At 41.4% G+C, this 14159-nt stretch overlaps 1 protein-coding gene across 1 annotated transcript in view; it reads left to right on the forward strand.

The window, feature by feature from the left end:
• The window catches only part of LOC117554767 (ephrin type-A receptor 5), an 81952-nt gene that overhangs the window by 12344 nt on the left and 55449 nt on the right, over window positions 1–14159 (forward strand). Inside the window, exon 3 of the mRNA XM_034229277.1 lies at window positions 3612–4329. Coding sequence (XP_034085168.1) covers window positions 3612–4329 — 718 coding nt within the window. The remainder of the gene's footprint in view (window positions 1–3611; window positions 4330–14159) is intronic.

The following is a 14159-nucleotide window of genomic DNA, read 5'->3' on the forward strand; positions in this document are numbered from 1 at the left end:
GAGTAGCTGGGAGGATGCCTGTAGGGACAGTTCAGTTTGGAGGTGAAGTAGAGAAAAAGGTGGTGCAGAGGGTAAATATATACTAGGGCTGTGGGATCAGGACTAAAAGGAATGATACTAAGAACTTCTAATTATTAAGACTATTCAAGTGATTGAGACTGAAAACGTTCAATGTGTTGGCTTCTTGGTTTATCAGAGAAAAGCAGTAATTCACCCAAATCACAACAAAACATTTGTTCTACTTTTCTTTTCTATGCAGTTTTCGTTTGCCGTGTCAATGTGTGAGATATTTGCATCGTGTACAACGTGATGTGAGCGAATGACATCTTGATCAACCTTTGAAAAAAATATATCAGAAACATTCCTACTAGGAAACAATGTCCCAAACGTCACACTATGTGATCCCAACCATTTCTATAGGAGCTGCCCACAGCAAACTGGTTATTATCCTGAGAAACTGGGATATTATTTTTCTTGGAATTGGGTGAACTGACCCTTATGAAGAGGTTGTGAGAATTGCATGGTAGTGAGTAGGGCACACTGAAGCTTTTTTTTTTTTTAAACAAATGGATGGTGAATTAAGATAAAGACTTGACGTACTGTACAATTAACTCCAAAATATGTATTAGGGTTTAAAATGTTGACTATTAGTCGTGCATGCTTTTGCTTGTTCAGTGCCTCATGATATCATGGGTGGTCCTGACCCTACAGTGTTAGTATTTTACTCGCTTAACCGAGCCTTATGTTTGACCTCAGGAGGCCCCTACTTAAATCCAAGTACAATAGTTTAAAACACTGAGTGGAATAAGCACTTGATCTTCCAATAGAGCAGCTCATGCCTGGAAAACCAGGCTCAAAGTTATCACAATCCCTTCTTTCTGCCTGTCTTCTGTACCAAATCCGACCATTTCTCCATAAATATTAACTTTTGGTTCATTCATAAAACGGGAATGGAGGCAATGAGTTAATGAGACTCGAACATGGCAAGTGGCAAACACAAATAACTGTGGGAAACAAAATGCAGCATGTCCAGTGTTGATACTGATAGTTGTTAAGTTCTGAAAAAAAAGGAACGGAATCCGGTTGTCTTTGCGAGCGTTGCGCCAACAATAATACAGCTTCCAAATGCTAAGGATGGGTGGGGGGAAAAGTTGTTTATTTGTGTCATTTTTTATCCTTACTTTAAAAAGAAATACAACGATGAAGTAGGAATGTCATTTTGTTTCATCTCTTTAAAGCTTTAAATGTGTGAAATCTGTGCTTAAACTAACATTAATAGTGTAGTTAAAAGTGTGTGCTTCAGTGCTCTTTTCCAAGGGTATTTATATATTCACAACCAGTTCCATGATAGTTTGATGACTGATCAGTTGAATGAGTTAGCTTAAGCAAGAGTGATGTCAATCAACATTAGCAATCAAACAGTTAATACAGTAAAGCTGCACAGTAGGGGACTTCTCAGTGCAGACAACAGAAACCACGCTTTCTACACATACTGAATATTTGCTCCCAGGCAAACTTGGAGAAGGTCGCCTCTTTAACTCCCTGCTGGACTAGCAACAATGATTGGTGTGTGTATGTGTTGTGTGGTGTGTGGTGTGTGTGTTAAGCTGTGTAAAGCTCAGAGCAGGCTGGTGGATCTGTGTGATCTAACCAGTAAGAGGCTTAATGTCTGCACTGGGACTGACTGGGCTGGAGTCTTGGAGCGATAGGAAAAAGTCACACACAGATCTGTCTGTGCATCTACAGTATTCTTGTGAGGACCCTGGACAAACTGCATTTACTTTAACCCTAAGCTATGTCTAACCTCTACTCTCAAAACCAGGTGTCCACCCTGAAACAGCCTTTAAAAAGTATGAAGGTTTGTGGAAGTGGCTTCAAATTGGACTGCTAAAAGATTGAAGTATAAGAACACACTATAATCATATCAACATGGAGGCATTGAACAACAAACATGCTGTCTAATAACACAGAACTATGAGCCAAAAAAAGAAAATTCAGACTGAAATAGGGAGGTACGAAAAAGACAGATGGAGAAAAAGACAGAAGGTTTTACACAACGGCTACAGCATTGAGTAATATGGGCTATTAAGCTATAACACCAGATCATAGTCTGGTCCCTCTGGCCGTATTACAGTGACATGATGAAGCGCCTGTATTAGCCATGGGAGAGTGCTAGTGATGCAGATAATAGCCACGTCCCAGGAGACCTGCAGATGGAATTAATGCTGCTGTCTGACACACACACACACACACCCGCACACACACACACACACACACACACATACATACACACACACACACACACACACACACACACACACACACACACACACACACACACACACACACACACACACACACACACACACACACACACACACACACACACACACACACACACACACACACACACACACACACACACACATACACACACACACACACACACACACACACACACACACACACACACACACACACACACACACACACACACAAGCTTGAACACTGACGGAATAATTTGCATATATGCACACACAGGCAGGAATTGATACACACGCACACACACAGACATTATAAAGGTATGGCTACAGTACCCAGAGATGAACACACCTTTAAGTTCCTGTTAATTATATTTTTTGCTGACAAGAACTCCTCCCCTTATTCATGATAAATGCATATAAATTATATAACACTATCTCATTATATGCTGTCTGTTGCAATAGGATGAATCAAGGTGGAAAGGATGAGGATTATTCTGCCATCTATACTGTACCTAGCCACACACACACACACACACACACACACACACACACACACACACACACACACACACACACACACACACACACACACACACACACACACACACACACACACTTTCTGATTTCCTTGCCACTGTTAAGCCTTTCAACAAGGTTACTGTTGCTCATTCTTAGTCATTTCCCATGGTTCTCAATTATCTGTTTGTCAGGGTGTTTCGTAGTATTCCAATACTAGCACAGATTTGACAAGACAGTTTTTCGCATTTATACTTTTCAGTATACATTTTTTCTCTTTCTCACCTGCATTTAAAAATACTATAAACATGTTTTAGTAAACTAAATCCTTTTTTTGACAAAAACAGAGAGAACAATCTGAAATCTGCCAAATTATGATATAGTCTGAAATGATTTGATGAAAACATTTAAAGAAGATTTCACATCATAGCAAATGTTATGTTTTGGTCAGGGGTGGTGGAACGTAATCAAAAAAATGTGTTCAAGTACTATAGTACAACATTTCTCAAATATTTTAATTTAAATGAAGGTCCAAGGTACAATTGCCAAAAGGGAGTCCAAAATATGAATACAACTTTATCCATTAGAATTTCGTTTTTCTTCTTTGTAACCCCATGTATTAATATAAAAATGCTAAGATCCCTAGTTTAGGATGCATAGTACTAAACTACTTGGGTGTATACGAAGTAGCTAAAGCTAACTCCACCTTTGCTTACATATTTATCAGAGCCCAGCTCTTCTTTATGTTACCTAAGGGAAGGCATCCATATGTGTTTCACCATTACCTTTTTTGGCACTCTCTTAATAATCTCCCTCTGTTCTTTGCCTCAGTGGGAGGAGATCGGGGAAGTAGACGAAGACTACGCTCCCATCCACACCTACCAAGTGTGCCGGGTGATGGAGCAGAACCAGAACAACTGGCTCCACACCAACTGGATCCTGACGGAGGGCGCCCAGCGGGTCTTCATCGAGCTCAAGTTCACCCTGAGAGACTGCAACAGCCTGCCCGGGGGGGTTGGGACCTGCAAGGAGACGTTTAACATGTACTACTACGAAACGGACGAGGGCGACGAGGAAATTGACGGAGAGATGAACGATGGGACGGGGATGACGGAGGAGGTGGACAGGGCGATGAAGGAGAGCAGATACTTCAAAGTGGACACCATAGCAGCTGATGAGAGCTTCACAGAGCTGGACCTCGGGGACCGCGTGATGAAGCTCAATACCGAAGTCCGCGATTTAGGCCCCCTGACCCAGAAGGGCTTCTACCTGGCGTTTCAGGATCTGGGGGCCTGCATCGCTTTGGTCTCGGTGCGTGTTTTCTACAAACGCTGCCCGTTTTTGGTGAAGAGTTTGGCCGAGTTCCCCGACACCATCCCGGGCTCAGAAGCCTCGCAGCTGGTGGAGGTGGTGGGCCGCTGCGTCAATAACTCTCTGCCTTTATATGAGCCTCCCAGGATGCACTGCAGCACGGAGGGCGAATGGCTGGTGCCGATAGGGAAGTGTGTGTGCCAGCCGGGATTTGAGGAAATCAACGGATCCTGTCAAGGTAAGAGGGAAAAACGTGAGCGTGGAGTACTGCTTAAACAATCAAAGTCAGTTAATGATTGATACAAAAATGGTAATTTTCATAATCAGTTATTCATTTATCCAAGAAAAAAGCCAAATTAATAATTTGACGTGAGAATTGCTTAGTTTTGACCCCCTTGAATCATTACCCAGTGTTAGCATTTTGGTCTTTCTTTAGGTTTCAGGGTGCACAGCCTGTGTGTTTGCTTGTGGGTTGTCATCTTCCTCCAGTTGTTTATTTTTATACCCATGAACATGTTTGTTTTTAGTATTGTGTGTTTTGAGTGTGCGCACAGATCTGTTTTATTCTTTTACTTAGAGTGTTTCTCGCTGTGACTGTGTCTGTGTGTGTGTGTGTTTCTCCCTAGCTTAGTGGAGGGTATTCCCTCAAGCCCTGCAGCACTTTGCTGCTCTCACACAGCCGTTGTTCTGCTCCGACTCAAGCCCAAACATCCCCCCTGCCGACCTTAACTGCCATTTCCACGGGCACCCAGAGCCTCTCTGTTTTTACTCTCCTTCACTCCTCTCCAATCTTCCTCTGCGCCGTCTGTAATTACTCAATTTTCAGACTCTACTACTCACTAGACGCTAGAGAAGCTCTGAGTGGTGCGGCGAAATTTCAGAAAAATACCAGACTTTAAAATGTGTGATTATTTGCTAGCACTCCAGTGTTTCATCTGGTCACACAGTGCCTTACCAATCGAGTGTCAGGCAATGAACTAAAAGATTGATGCTCAACCACAAATAGCAAACTGTTGAAGAGTACATGAAGAGAGATTATCTTTTGCTTTTCAATTTTGCACGTCTATGAGTTGGTATGTGCACTATTGTTCTGAATTCTATAAATATACTCCATTATAAAAAAACATTATGTTTCGGGCTTCTGTACTCAAAGCCCATATGTTAGTTTTAGCTCAAAACTGGGCCTCAAGTATTAAAGGGGCCCTATTATGCTAATTTTCAAGTTCATATTTGTATGTCTACTGTCAAATGTTTCCATGCTTTAATGTTCAAAAAGTGCAGCACCTCTTTTCCCCCTCAGTCTGAAACCAGAGCCCAGTCTACTCTGATTGGTTAGCTGGCCAGCTCTGTTACGATTGGTCTACCGCTTAGAGATGTCCCGCCCCTTACCCTATCATGTACAATGTGTTGGCCTGCTAGAACATAGGAGCGGTGTCACCATGTTGCAGAAGTAAACTAAGGTGTCCAGTCAAGGCATTTCACGCAGGGGGTAGTATTAGCCTTTGCAGACCTGACGTGGATGGCAGAAGTGGTTTTCCATAGAATTTGTCACACAATGCCTGCAGAATTAAATCATTGCCTTTTTAAAACAGCACCCCTCTTATTAGCTCAGTAACTTATAATCACATGGTAACACATAGCTGTGTAACAAAGTGCGCACTATCTCTAGCTTAACTTAGTCAGACATGGAGTCTCTGTGGGGAGATCATTAGCAGTAGCTGCCAGTGGCCTGCCCGGAGTCATGCTGCCACCGACGGTACAGTCACATAGACTGTCACATATCTGACGCTGACAGGGCTAAAATATAACTCTGGTGTTCAGCAGTAATAAACAAGAGCTCATTCTGTACTGGGTATATCAGCGCTGCATGGCAACAGGTTTTGGTCTTAAGTATTTCAAAATGATGACTATATTTGTGCAATTTAGGAAAGGGACCTGTGTTGTGTGTTGCACAAAGACTGCATGGTATTGCACCACTGGATGAATAATATACTCATTATGTAAATACCCAAGAATAAAAAAGCGTAAACTTCAGAATTAATTATACCACAACAGGTACTGTGGATTGATGACAAAATAATGCAATCTTGTGACTTTTTGCTGTATTGGACTTGTCTTACTACATTATTGGACATATGATTTCAACTTCTTCCACAATAATATGATTTGGTTTGAAAATGGAAAACCTTTCCTACATTTATGCCTAGAAGCCACATTATTGTAGGTGTTTCCTTACTTAGACGGAAACATTCAAAAACACTATTGTTGCTATTTTAGTTTGAAAGCTCCAGGTTTGCTTTTTAGTCTGGACGGACAGAACCTGACCCCTGACCCCTTTAAAAAAAAAAAAAAAAAGGATCACCCCTTGTTTTCGATTCTTTACAACGTGTCTTCCCTTCTTCATTATCATGTTAAACTTCTCCATAATAATTTAAACAACATCATGACTACTTATGGTTAACATAGATACCAATCTACAGATGTCGCTGACTTTGTTGCCAGTAATTCTCCAATAACAGGTTAGCTATTAGCATAATATCAATAAGGTTAATGCTAATGCTAAAATAAAAAATGTGGACTGCAGTTTCTCTTTCTCTTAGAGGATGAACCACAATGGCCGTGTTTAACATTATGCCTTTCATACTTTGGCATGGTAGATATCTAATATCTATAAGTACAGCATCACAGAGCTGCTAGCATGGCTGTAGACTTTTACTCTCGGTTGTTCTTAAGAGTATGATTCTTTGAAGTAAAGGGAACATACTTTGATGGTGCCAACATTCATGCATTATTTACCGTACATCAGCTGCATTGCATCATCAGCATGTCAGCAGCGTGTGCACTGCCTGTGCAGTTTAAGAAAGATGTGTTTTAAGAAACTCTACAAACTATGAAATCAAGCAATTAAATTTAGATGAATTTATTTTAACAAGGATATTGACAGTATTTTGAGTAAGTGTATATTTTTTGGGGGGAAATGTGATGTATTATCAACATTATCATCTGCAAACTGTGCAAATATGTGTCAAAGATCATGGAAGAAACCATGTTTCCCTTGTTTTTAAGTGGGAAGACGCTTAATAATTAGTAGTTTGTGTGAAATCTGTTTCCACTTATCTATGGACAAAAAAAGAGAGAAGGGCTTCTTGAATAGACGGCAGCGAAGATTACAACTGTTTTTTTGTTTGAAGAGACATGAAAAAAGGCAGCAAAGTATTTTCTGGTGTAGACCAACCAAGCATAAAAGAGAGAGACACAAGTGGCATTCCCTTTGTACTCCTGTTCACGGGCTGTGAGACCGCTATTTTGTTGAGACTGATCAAATCTGCCAGCATGTATTTCAAGAAGGTAACAGCACTGTTTTCCCCGTCCGGTAGCAACAGAATAAAGTTAGAGGTGCTTTAACTGATTTCCATTGAAATGATTTCAGACTGTTGTGCATACTGTGAAGATGCAGGCCTAGTTGTGTGATATGCTAATTTTCCATCCAATGGTTAAACGTTTTAGAATAAAAAAACGGATTGATTGAGTTTTGTGTATAATGGTCCTCTAAAAGGAAGTCAACAAGCTCAGTAGAACACACTCCCAGCAATTAATGAAGATTTTGCTTTTTTTTTCAATTTTGCATGCAGATGAAACTGATCTTTGAAGTGTCTACAGAGAGAAACATGGCAGGACTTCCTCTCTTTCTTCAGCTTTGTAACCAAACGTGCTCGCTGCTTTGGAAAACACTTGTTCATGTTCATTTCAATCAGTAACGGCGGAATTCAGTGTTGAATTCTGTTTGTGAGACGTTTAAAACGTGCCTGGAATACATACCCAAGGCGTTCTAGTATTGGGGCTTTTTATATTTGTTTGGCTGTCCGATGTTCTGGTACTAAATATCCAGCAATATGGATGTGAGAACATGTACCAGGTTTTTAATGTCCACTCTATTATGTCAACTTTACCCTCTCTGTGCATGTCAGTGGGATGTTCCAAAGGGTAGAGCTCTTTTTAAAAAGACTCCATTGTTAATAGCCACATTTTATTTGATGGCCTGTTTTGTTGTGGGTTTTTAAGCATGTAGATGTTGTAACAGTGAGTTGCAGGTCATACTACATTACAATGTGAGAGAAAACGTCTATATCAGTGGATCCTGGCTGAATTGGCTGCTTGTGCTGCCTAGTAGAGCATGATTTAACGCAGCCATTGTGAATGTAGGACAAAACTCGTTACGGACAGCTATTTCCCCCCCCTCTTTGTCTTTTTTCTTCCCGTCATTTGTACATCTCCTGTTCTTTGTCTCATTTGCTTTCTCTTTTTTTCAGTCTTTCCCCTCCTTTTCCTTTGCTCATTTTGTCTTTAAGTGACTGCCTATCATTCATTGCCTCTCCCTCCTTCTTTCTTTCTATTCCTCTTTATTACTGCCACCTACATCAGCACTCTCCTGTCTTTTATACACGTCTGGCCTCATTCTTCTCCTCTTTAAGTCTCTGAAAGATCCCTAAATGTTTCTCCGTCAACAATACAATTCTGTCTTATTAGCCTCCTTCCCTTCTCCCATAAACTCACTATGTTGTCACATTGGGGAAATATTGGAAAAAGGCTAAACAATACATTTTCCGACAACTGTACAGAAATGGATTGTTGGATTTGGGTTGTTATTCATTGCTTTGTTTTGCTAGGTATTTTGTCTTAACTTGAGTTTTTTGTTTATTTATATGACATTATAGGAAATTAATGACCTGTTTCCATATAATTTGTTCACGGTTAAGAGTCACGTAGACGGAAAGTGAATATATTCACATGTAAAGCACGTGGTGGTCCTGTCTCGTTATGGAGATTTATGATTTTGTGTCGGGTGACATCTAAAGATATTGTATGTGCTTGTGTGAGATGTATAGACGCAGGCACAACTTTAGCTGGGATAATTGGTGGTAGCCTGCAGCACTGTCAGCACAGAGAGAGTGAAGAGAGGCATGGGGGAGGAGGGGAGCGCCTCCGTGGGTACATAGATGGATGGAGAGAAGGAAAGATTGGAGGATTACGGAGAGCAGAAGTGATGGCAAAACAAGGGGACACAAGATAAATGGAAGGTTTCTCGCCACAGGGTGTGAGGGCAGAGAGAGACACAGAGATGGATGAGTGTTGTTTCAGTGGTGATTGCGATATAGAAAAGGATAACTGAGGATAGAATTGGCCAGATGGATGAGGAGATGGATGAGAAGGAAGGGAGGGGGGGGACTGTAGATTGAGTTCAGCCTCGCAGATGTGATTTAGGCTGAACGAAGTGAATACTAGAAAGAATGTGAGAATAATGGCTGAAAGGAACATTGGAGTAATGTTTGAATTGAATGTGGAGGAAAAATATCTGAATGGCATTTGCATGGCACTTGAGAAACGTGGCTATTTATAACATTTTGTACATCGATGCGAGCCATTTTCTGTCATTTACTACTCATTTGTGTTTGCTGAGCAGTTTTGAGCATGTAATATGACAGTATTTTCAGGCCATTATAGGAAGCATTTCATATACATTAAAGAGCCAGAGGGGTTCTATTCGGAGACACACAGAAATTCCTTGATTGAAGTTGTACATTTCTGAGAGGAAAACACATTGATATTCCCTTGAGGAAAAAAGTGGTAAACCTAAGAGAAAAAAACATCACATTTACGAGGAAAAAAAGGATGTACAAAATCTATTGCCCCACCCAAATCAGTATGTCATTTTCTTCAAACAGTACGGATGCTTATGCTGAAATCACTAAGCTAAAAATGTAATGTTCTATTGCTGAATGCTATGCAATGTATCATTTGATACATTGTGTTGAGGTTGTTCCTACCTTAAGATAAGTCATGTGGTTCTTTGACTCTTTATGACTATTCTTTGTGATACATTTGTGACTTTGAACTAAGAGAATATCCAAGTACATTTACAAGGTAAAACTCTACTTTATAACTTAAGGATATTTTCTCTTAAAGAGGGCAAATAATGCTCATTTTCAGGTTCATATTTGTATTTTGTGTCTCTATTGTGACATACTTACATGCTTTAATGTTCAAAAAGGTCTTTATTTGTTCACCCTCTGTCTGAAACCAGAGACCAGTTTGCTCTGATTGGTTAGCTGGCCGGCTCTGTTGTGATTAGACTATCACACAGTAGAGGTTTCTCAATACTCTAATTTCCCCTCCTCGACTCCTATCCTCGACTCCTATCCTCGACTCCTATGCTCGACTCCTTTCCTCGACTCCTATCCTCGAGACTTAGTGCCGCCCGCAAGAAATGCGAGCGGAGGACTGAGGAGGGGAACCGAGGAGAGAGGAGGGGAAGCAGCCGGCGGTTAGAGAAATGAGAACTCCTCTACTCTGAGCGGTCATTTTAAAGAGACGTCCATTAATGATGACAGGAGGCACAGCAGCCCTCTGTCTGATGGACAGATGTGTTCATGACGACTTATATATTTACTTTTAATTCATTCACAGTGCGGTATAATGAGACAATAATAGGCTACAGATGCGGACATATATACACACAAATATTTATATAAATATATACAATTTCAGAATCAAACAAAGTATGAGAGCACTCTCGTAATAACGTAACACAATCAGAGACTGGCTATATCCCCCCCTCTCTCTGGTCGCTGAAATGGGGAATTGCAATTACGGGCCAAAAGTTGTATTTTGGCCCATATTTGTATGTACTTGTACAAGTATTGGAAGTAAGCATAGGACACCAAACCAACTGAGACCCGTCTGTCCGCGGCATCTATGCACACACACACACCTACAGTACACACTGTACCACACACACACACACACCTACAGTACACACTGTACCACACACACACACACCTACACACTGTACCACACACACCTACAGCTCCTAAAGCATAATCAGGCTACAGCCGTTGTGTATTTTATTATGTGAAGCACTAAATGATCTTAGAAAAATATCGACTCTTTGTTTGTAGATATCTACTAAACTAAAGCATACAAATACAGAGAGTAATGTAGGCCTGTTATCCTGAGTGATATATATTATACACACTGCTCTGCTTTCTGCACGGACCTCACAGCTGTTCTCACTGTAAACATCGCGTCGCGATGAAAGCAGTTACTAAAATAATATCCAGGGGATGCATGCAGAGCTGTGATTGGCTGAGATAAGTCCGGCCGTGCGTCACGACTCTTTGAAGCGTCTCTGTTCCCAGAAATGCATCCGTGGAGGAACCATCAGTATCCTCGGTTATAGCTCCTCCAGAGAGCCTCCTCGATGCTCGGCCCTCGAAGTGCATTTAGAGAAGGGAGATGTCCTTCAACATGGTGCGCTGAAATCCATTTCCGGGTCACTACCGGAGGACCGAGGAGTCGAGGAGGGGAAATTAGAGTATTGAGAAACCTCTAGTGTGTTGAATAGTGGTTGGTCAGAACTAATGTAAGATATTTGAAAGTGAAAGCAGCATAGTATGTTTGCATTTGCTAAAAAAATCCTTCGAAACCATACATCATACAAAACATTATAACGAGATAGAATAAGAATGTAAATGATTGTTTGACGATAGACTATAGTTGGAAATAGTGCTGCTATAATGGAAGAAGAAGCGAGAAGAGTGAACAATAAGGGTTTCTTGAGTGATTCAATAATGGCGTATGATAGTAAAGGAGCTAAGTGACACACTTGAATGATGGAATAAGGGCTGGATTTAATGCGGGAATAAGGACTAAATTATATGTTCGGAAGTTGAGCTGAATGTCATGTTGGGAAGAAGAAATAAAGGCTGAATGGAATCCTGGGATTGACAGCTTTGTGATGTTAGAAATCAGGCTGAGATTAATTCATGTGACAAAAGAAAAGACTTGGAGGTATAAGATGGGCAGCGAAGTAGGGGGAAGAGAAGTGGGGGAAGTTGGGGGAGGGTTGGCAGAGAAGAAGAAAAAAGGACGACAGAAGATGAGGAACACAATGGGAAGAGGACGACTGATGTTATCATCAATTAAAAGAATTGTGTGGCATGATGAACTGCTGCTCAATGGTAGGATAATAACACCGTAGGGTTTCGTTCCTCGAGTGTCGCGTAAGTGTGTCATGGGTAGTGCTGCATTTCCCATGGCAATACTTTGTTTGGATGTCAGGACTCCCCCGATGTTCCTCTGTTTGCCTGCCTGTCAGACGTCACTGCAGCACATGTCAAACTCGATCTGGTCACGGTGCCGGTGGTGCCATCACAAACTCTCTCTCTGGCGTCGTAATGCGAGGAAGCTTTCTGGCTTCACCCTCGAGGGAATTATGAAATAGCGAACAGGCAGCTCACACTTGCAATGTGGGGCTTGTGGTGGATGGTGAATAGAGACTTACAGTAGCTTGCGTAACAGAGATTGTGACAGCATCAGCTAATTCGAAATGATTACCCGTGTTTGCTGATAAGGATCCACTTAGTTCTATAACCTCTTTGATTTATTTTTCTTTGTGTGGAAATTTGACTATGACTTGACGGAGATCCAAATAGATTTGAAATCTTTGCATAGACTTCAGTAGAATGGAGAATCTTTCTGCTTAATTGACACCGTTTTAATATAGCATTGCACCTTTGTGATGTCACAAGCAATGTATTCCTTTTGTGAAAGATTTGGCCCATTCCTCAGGGGATTTACAAGACACAGTAGTGGAAGACATCTCCCAGCAACTAATTCAAAACTTAAATGGCGGGAATTTTGAGTAAAAATGACAGTAGTACAAATGTAACTTTCATTTTTTTATTTATTTTCCAATTCAACCATCATAAATGTTTGATTATATATTTAAGCAAATCAATATAAATGTTTGACCCGCTACCATACATGAAGGCCTAATCGATTGATGCTTCATTTTGATATGAACTAACTGAGCTTTAATCACGTCGCCAGTCAGATATTTGCTCCCCTCTACCTTTTGCATTTTATCATTCGAGTTATCAGTATTCAGAAAGGCTTACTCATCCCTGAGTTGCTCGCGCGACAGAGCAGCACGGTGAATGATGGCGCCAAAATCTGCAAGTGGCAGGAAGCCTTTTTGATTCCGTCATCTCCTGAAATATGAATCGACTGGATCTATTGCCGAAAGAGCCGCCATTCATCTTTCCAGATCCTGTTCAATATGAAGCTGCTGCTCCGGCTGACTTCTTTCACTACATTCTCTCCTCCTCCATCTTCCTCCCCACCCCCCTCCCCATCACCCCATCATCTCAACGTGGCAATGCTGTCATGACAACTAAAGTGCTTCCTGAGTGCTTGTTGGGTAAACTGACTTTCCCAGAAGTGCTTCCTCCCTTTTTACCCTTCCCCCTGCCAACGTGCACACATATTCACATGTTTTTTTTATACTTGCGAGGGGCGTTCTTGACACAGCCAAGCCCCCCCCCCTAACTCAAGACATAACCAACATACCTAGGTGCTTAACCCCATTTGACCCAAACCTAATCCTAACCCTCAACCCCTCAAACACCCCTTTGAAGAAATATGGGCCAGTCACAATGCCCTCATAAAGATATAAGCACACACACACACACACACACACACACACACACACACACACACACACACACACACACACACACACACACACACACACACACACACACACACACACACACACACACACACACACACACACACACACACACACACACACACACACACATTCCTGCAGTCGGTGAAATATTAATAAAATGCTTCACTCAGCACAGCCAGCGTCTTTCCATGAAAGCACAGAGGTGGCTGCTAGGACTGGTTAGACTGGTTGTTGTGAACCCTTTCGTTGTATTTAGGTCAGGTGACAAGTTTCTCAATGATTCAGTTTCACAGCAGTCACACATCAGCAATATGTTTTTCTTTGCAGTCTCTCTAGGAGTCTGGAAAGAGGAGATGGTGGGTTCATGCAGACATAGTTGGAGATGGAGCATGAATTGTGTGTGTTAATGTGAGATTAACAAAATGGTATGTACAGTACAGTACTGTGTCATCCCACACCACTCCGCTCCTCCGCTCCCTTCACTGGCTTCCGGTAACTGCTAGAATCCACTTCAAGACACTGGTACTTGCTTACCA

Source organism: Gymnodraco acuticeps, unplaced genomic scaffold (genome assembly GCF_902827175.1).
Source record: "Gymnodraco acuticeps unplaced genomic scaffold, fGymAcu1.1, whole genome shotgun sequence".
In the NCBI taxonomy this organism is placed as follows: Eukaryota; Metazoa; Chordata; class Actinopteri; order Perciformes; family Bathydraconidae; genus Gymnodraco; species Gymnodraco acuticeps.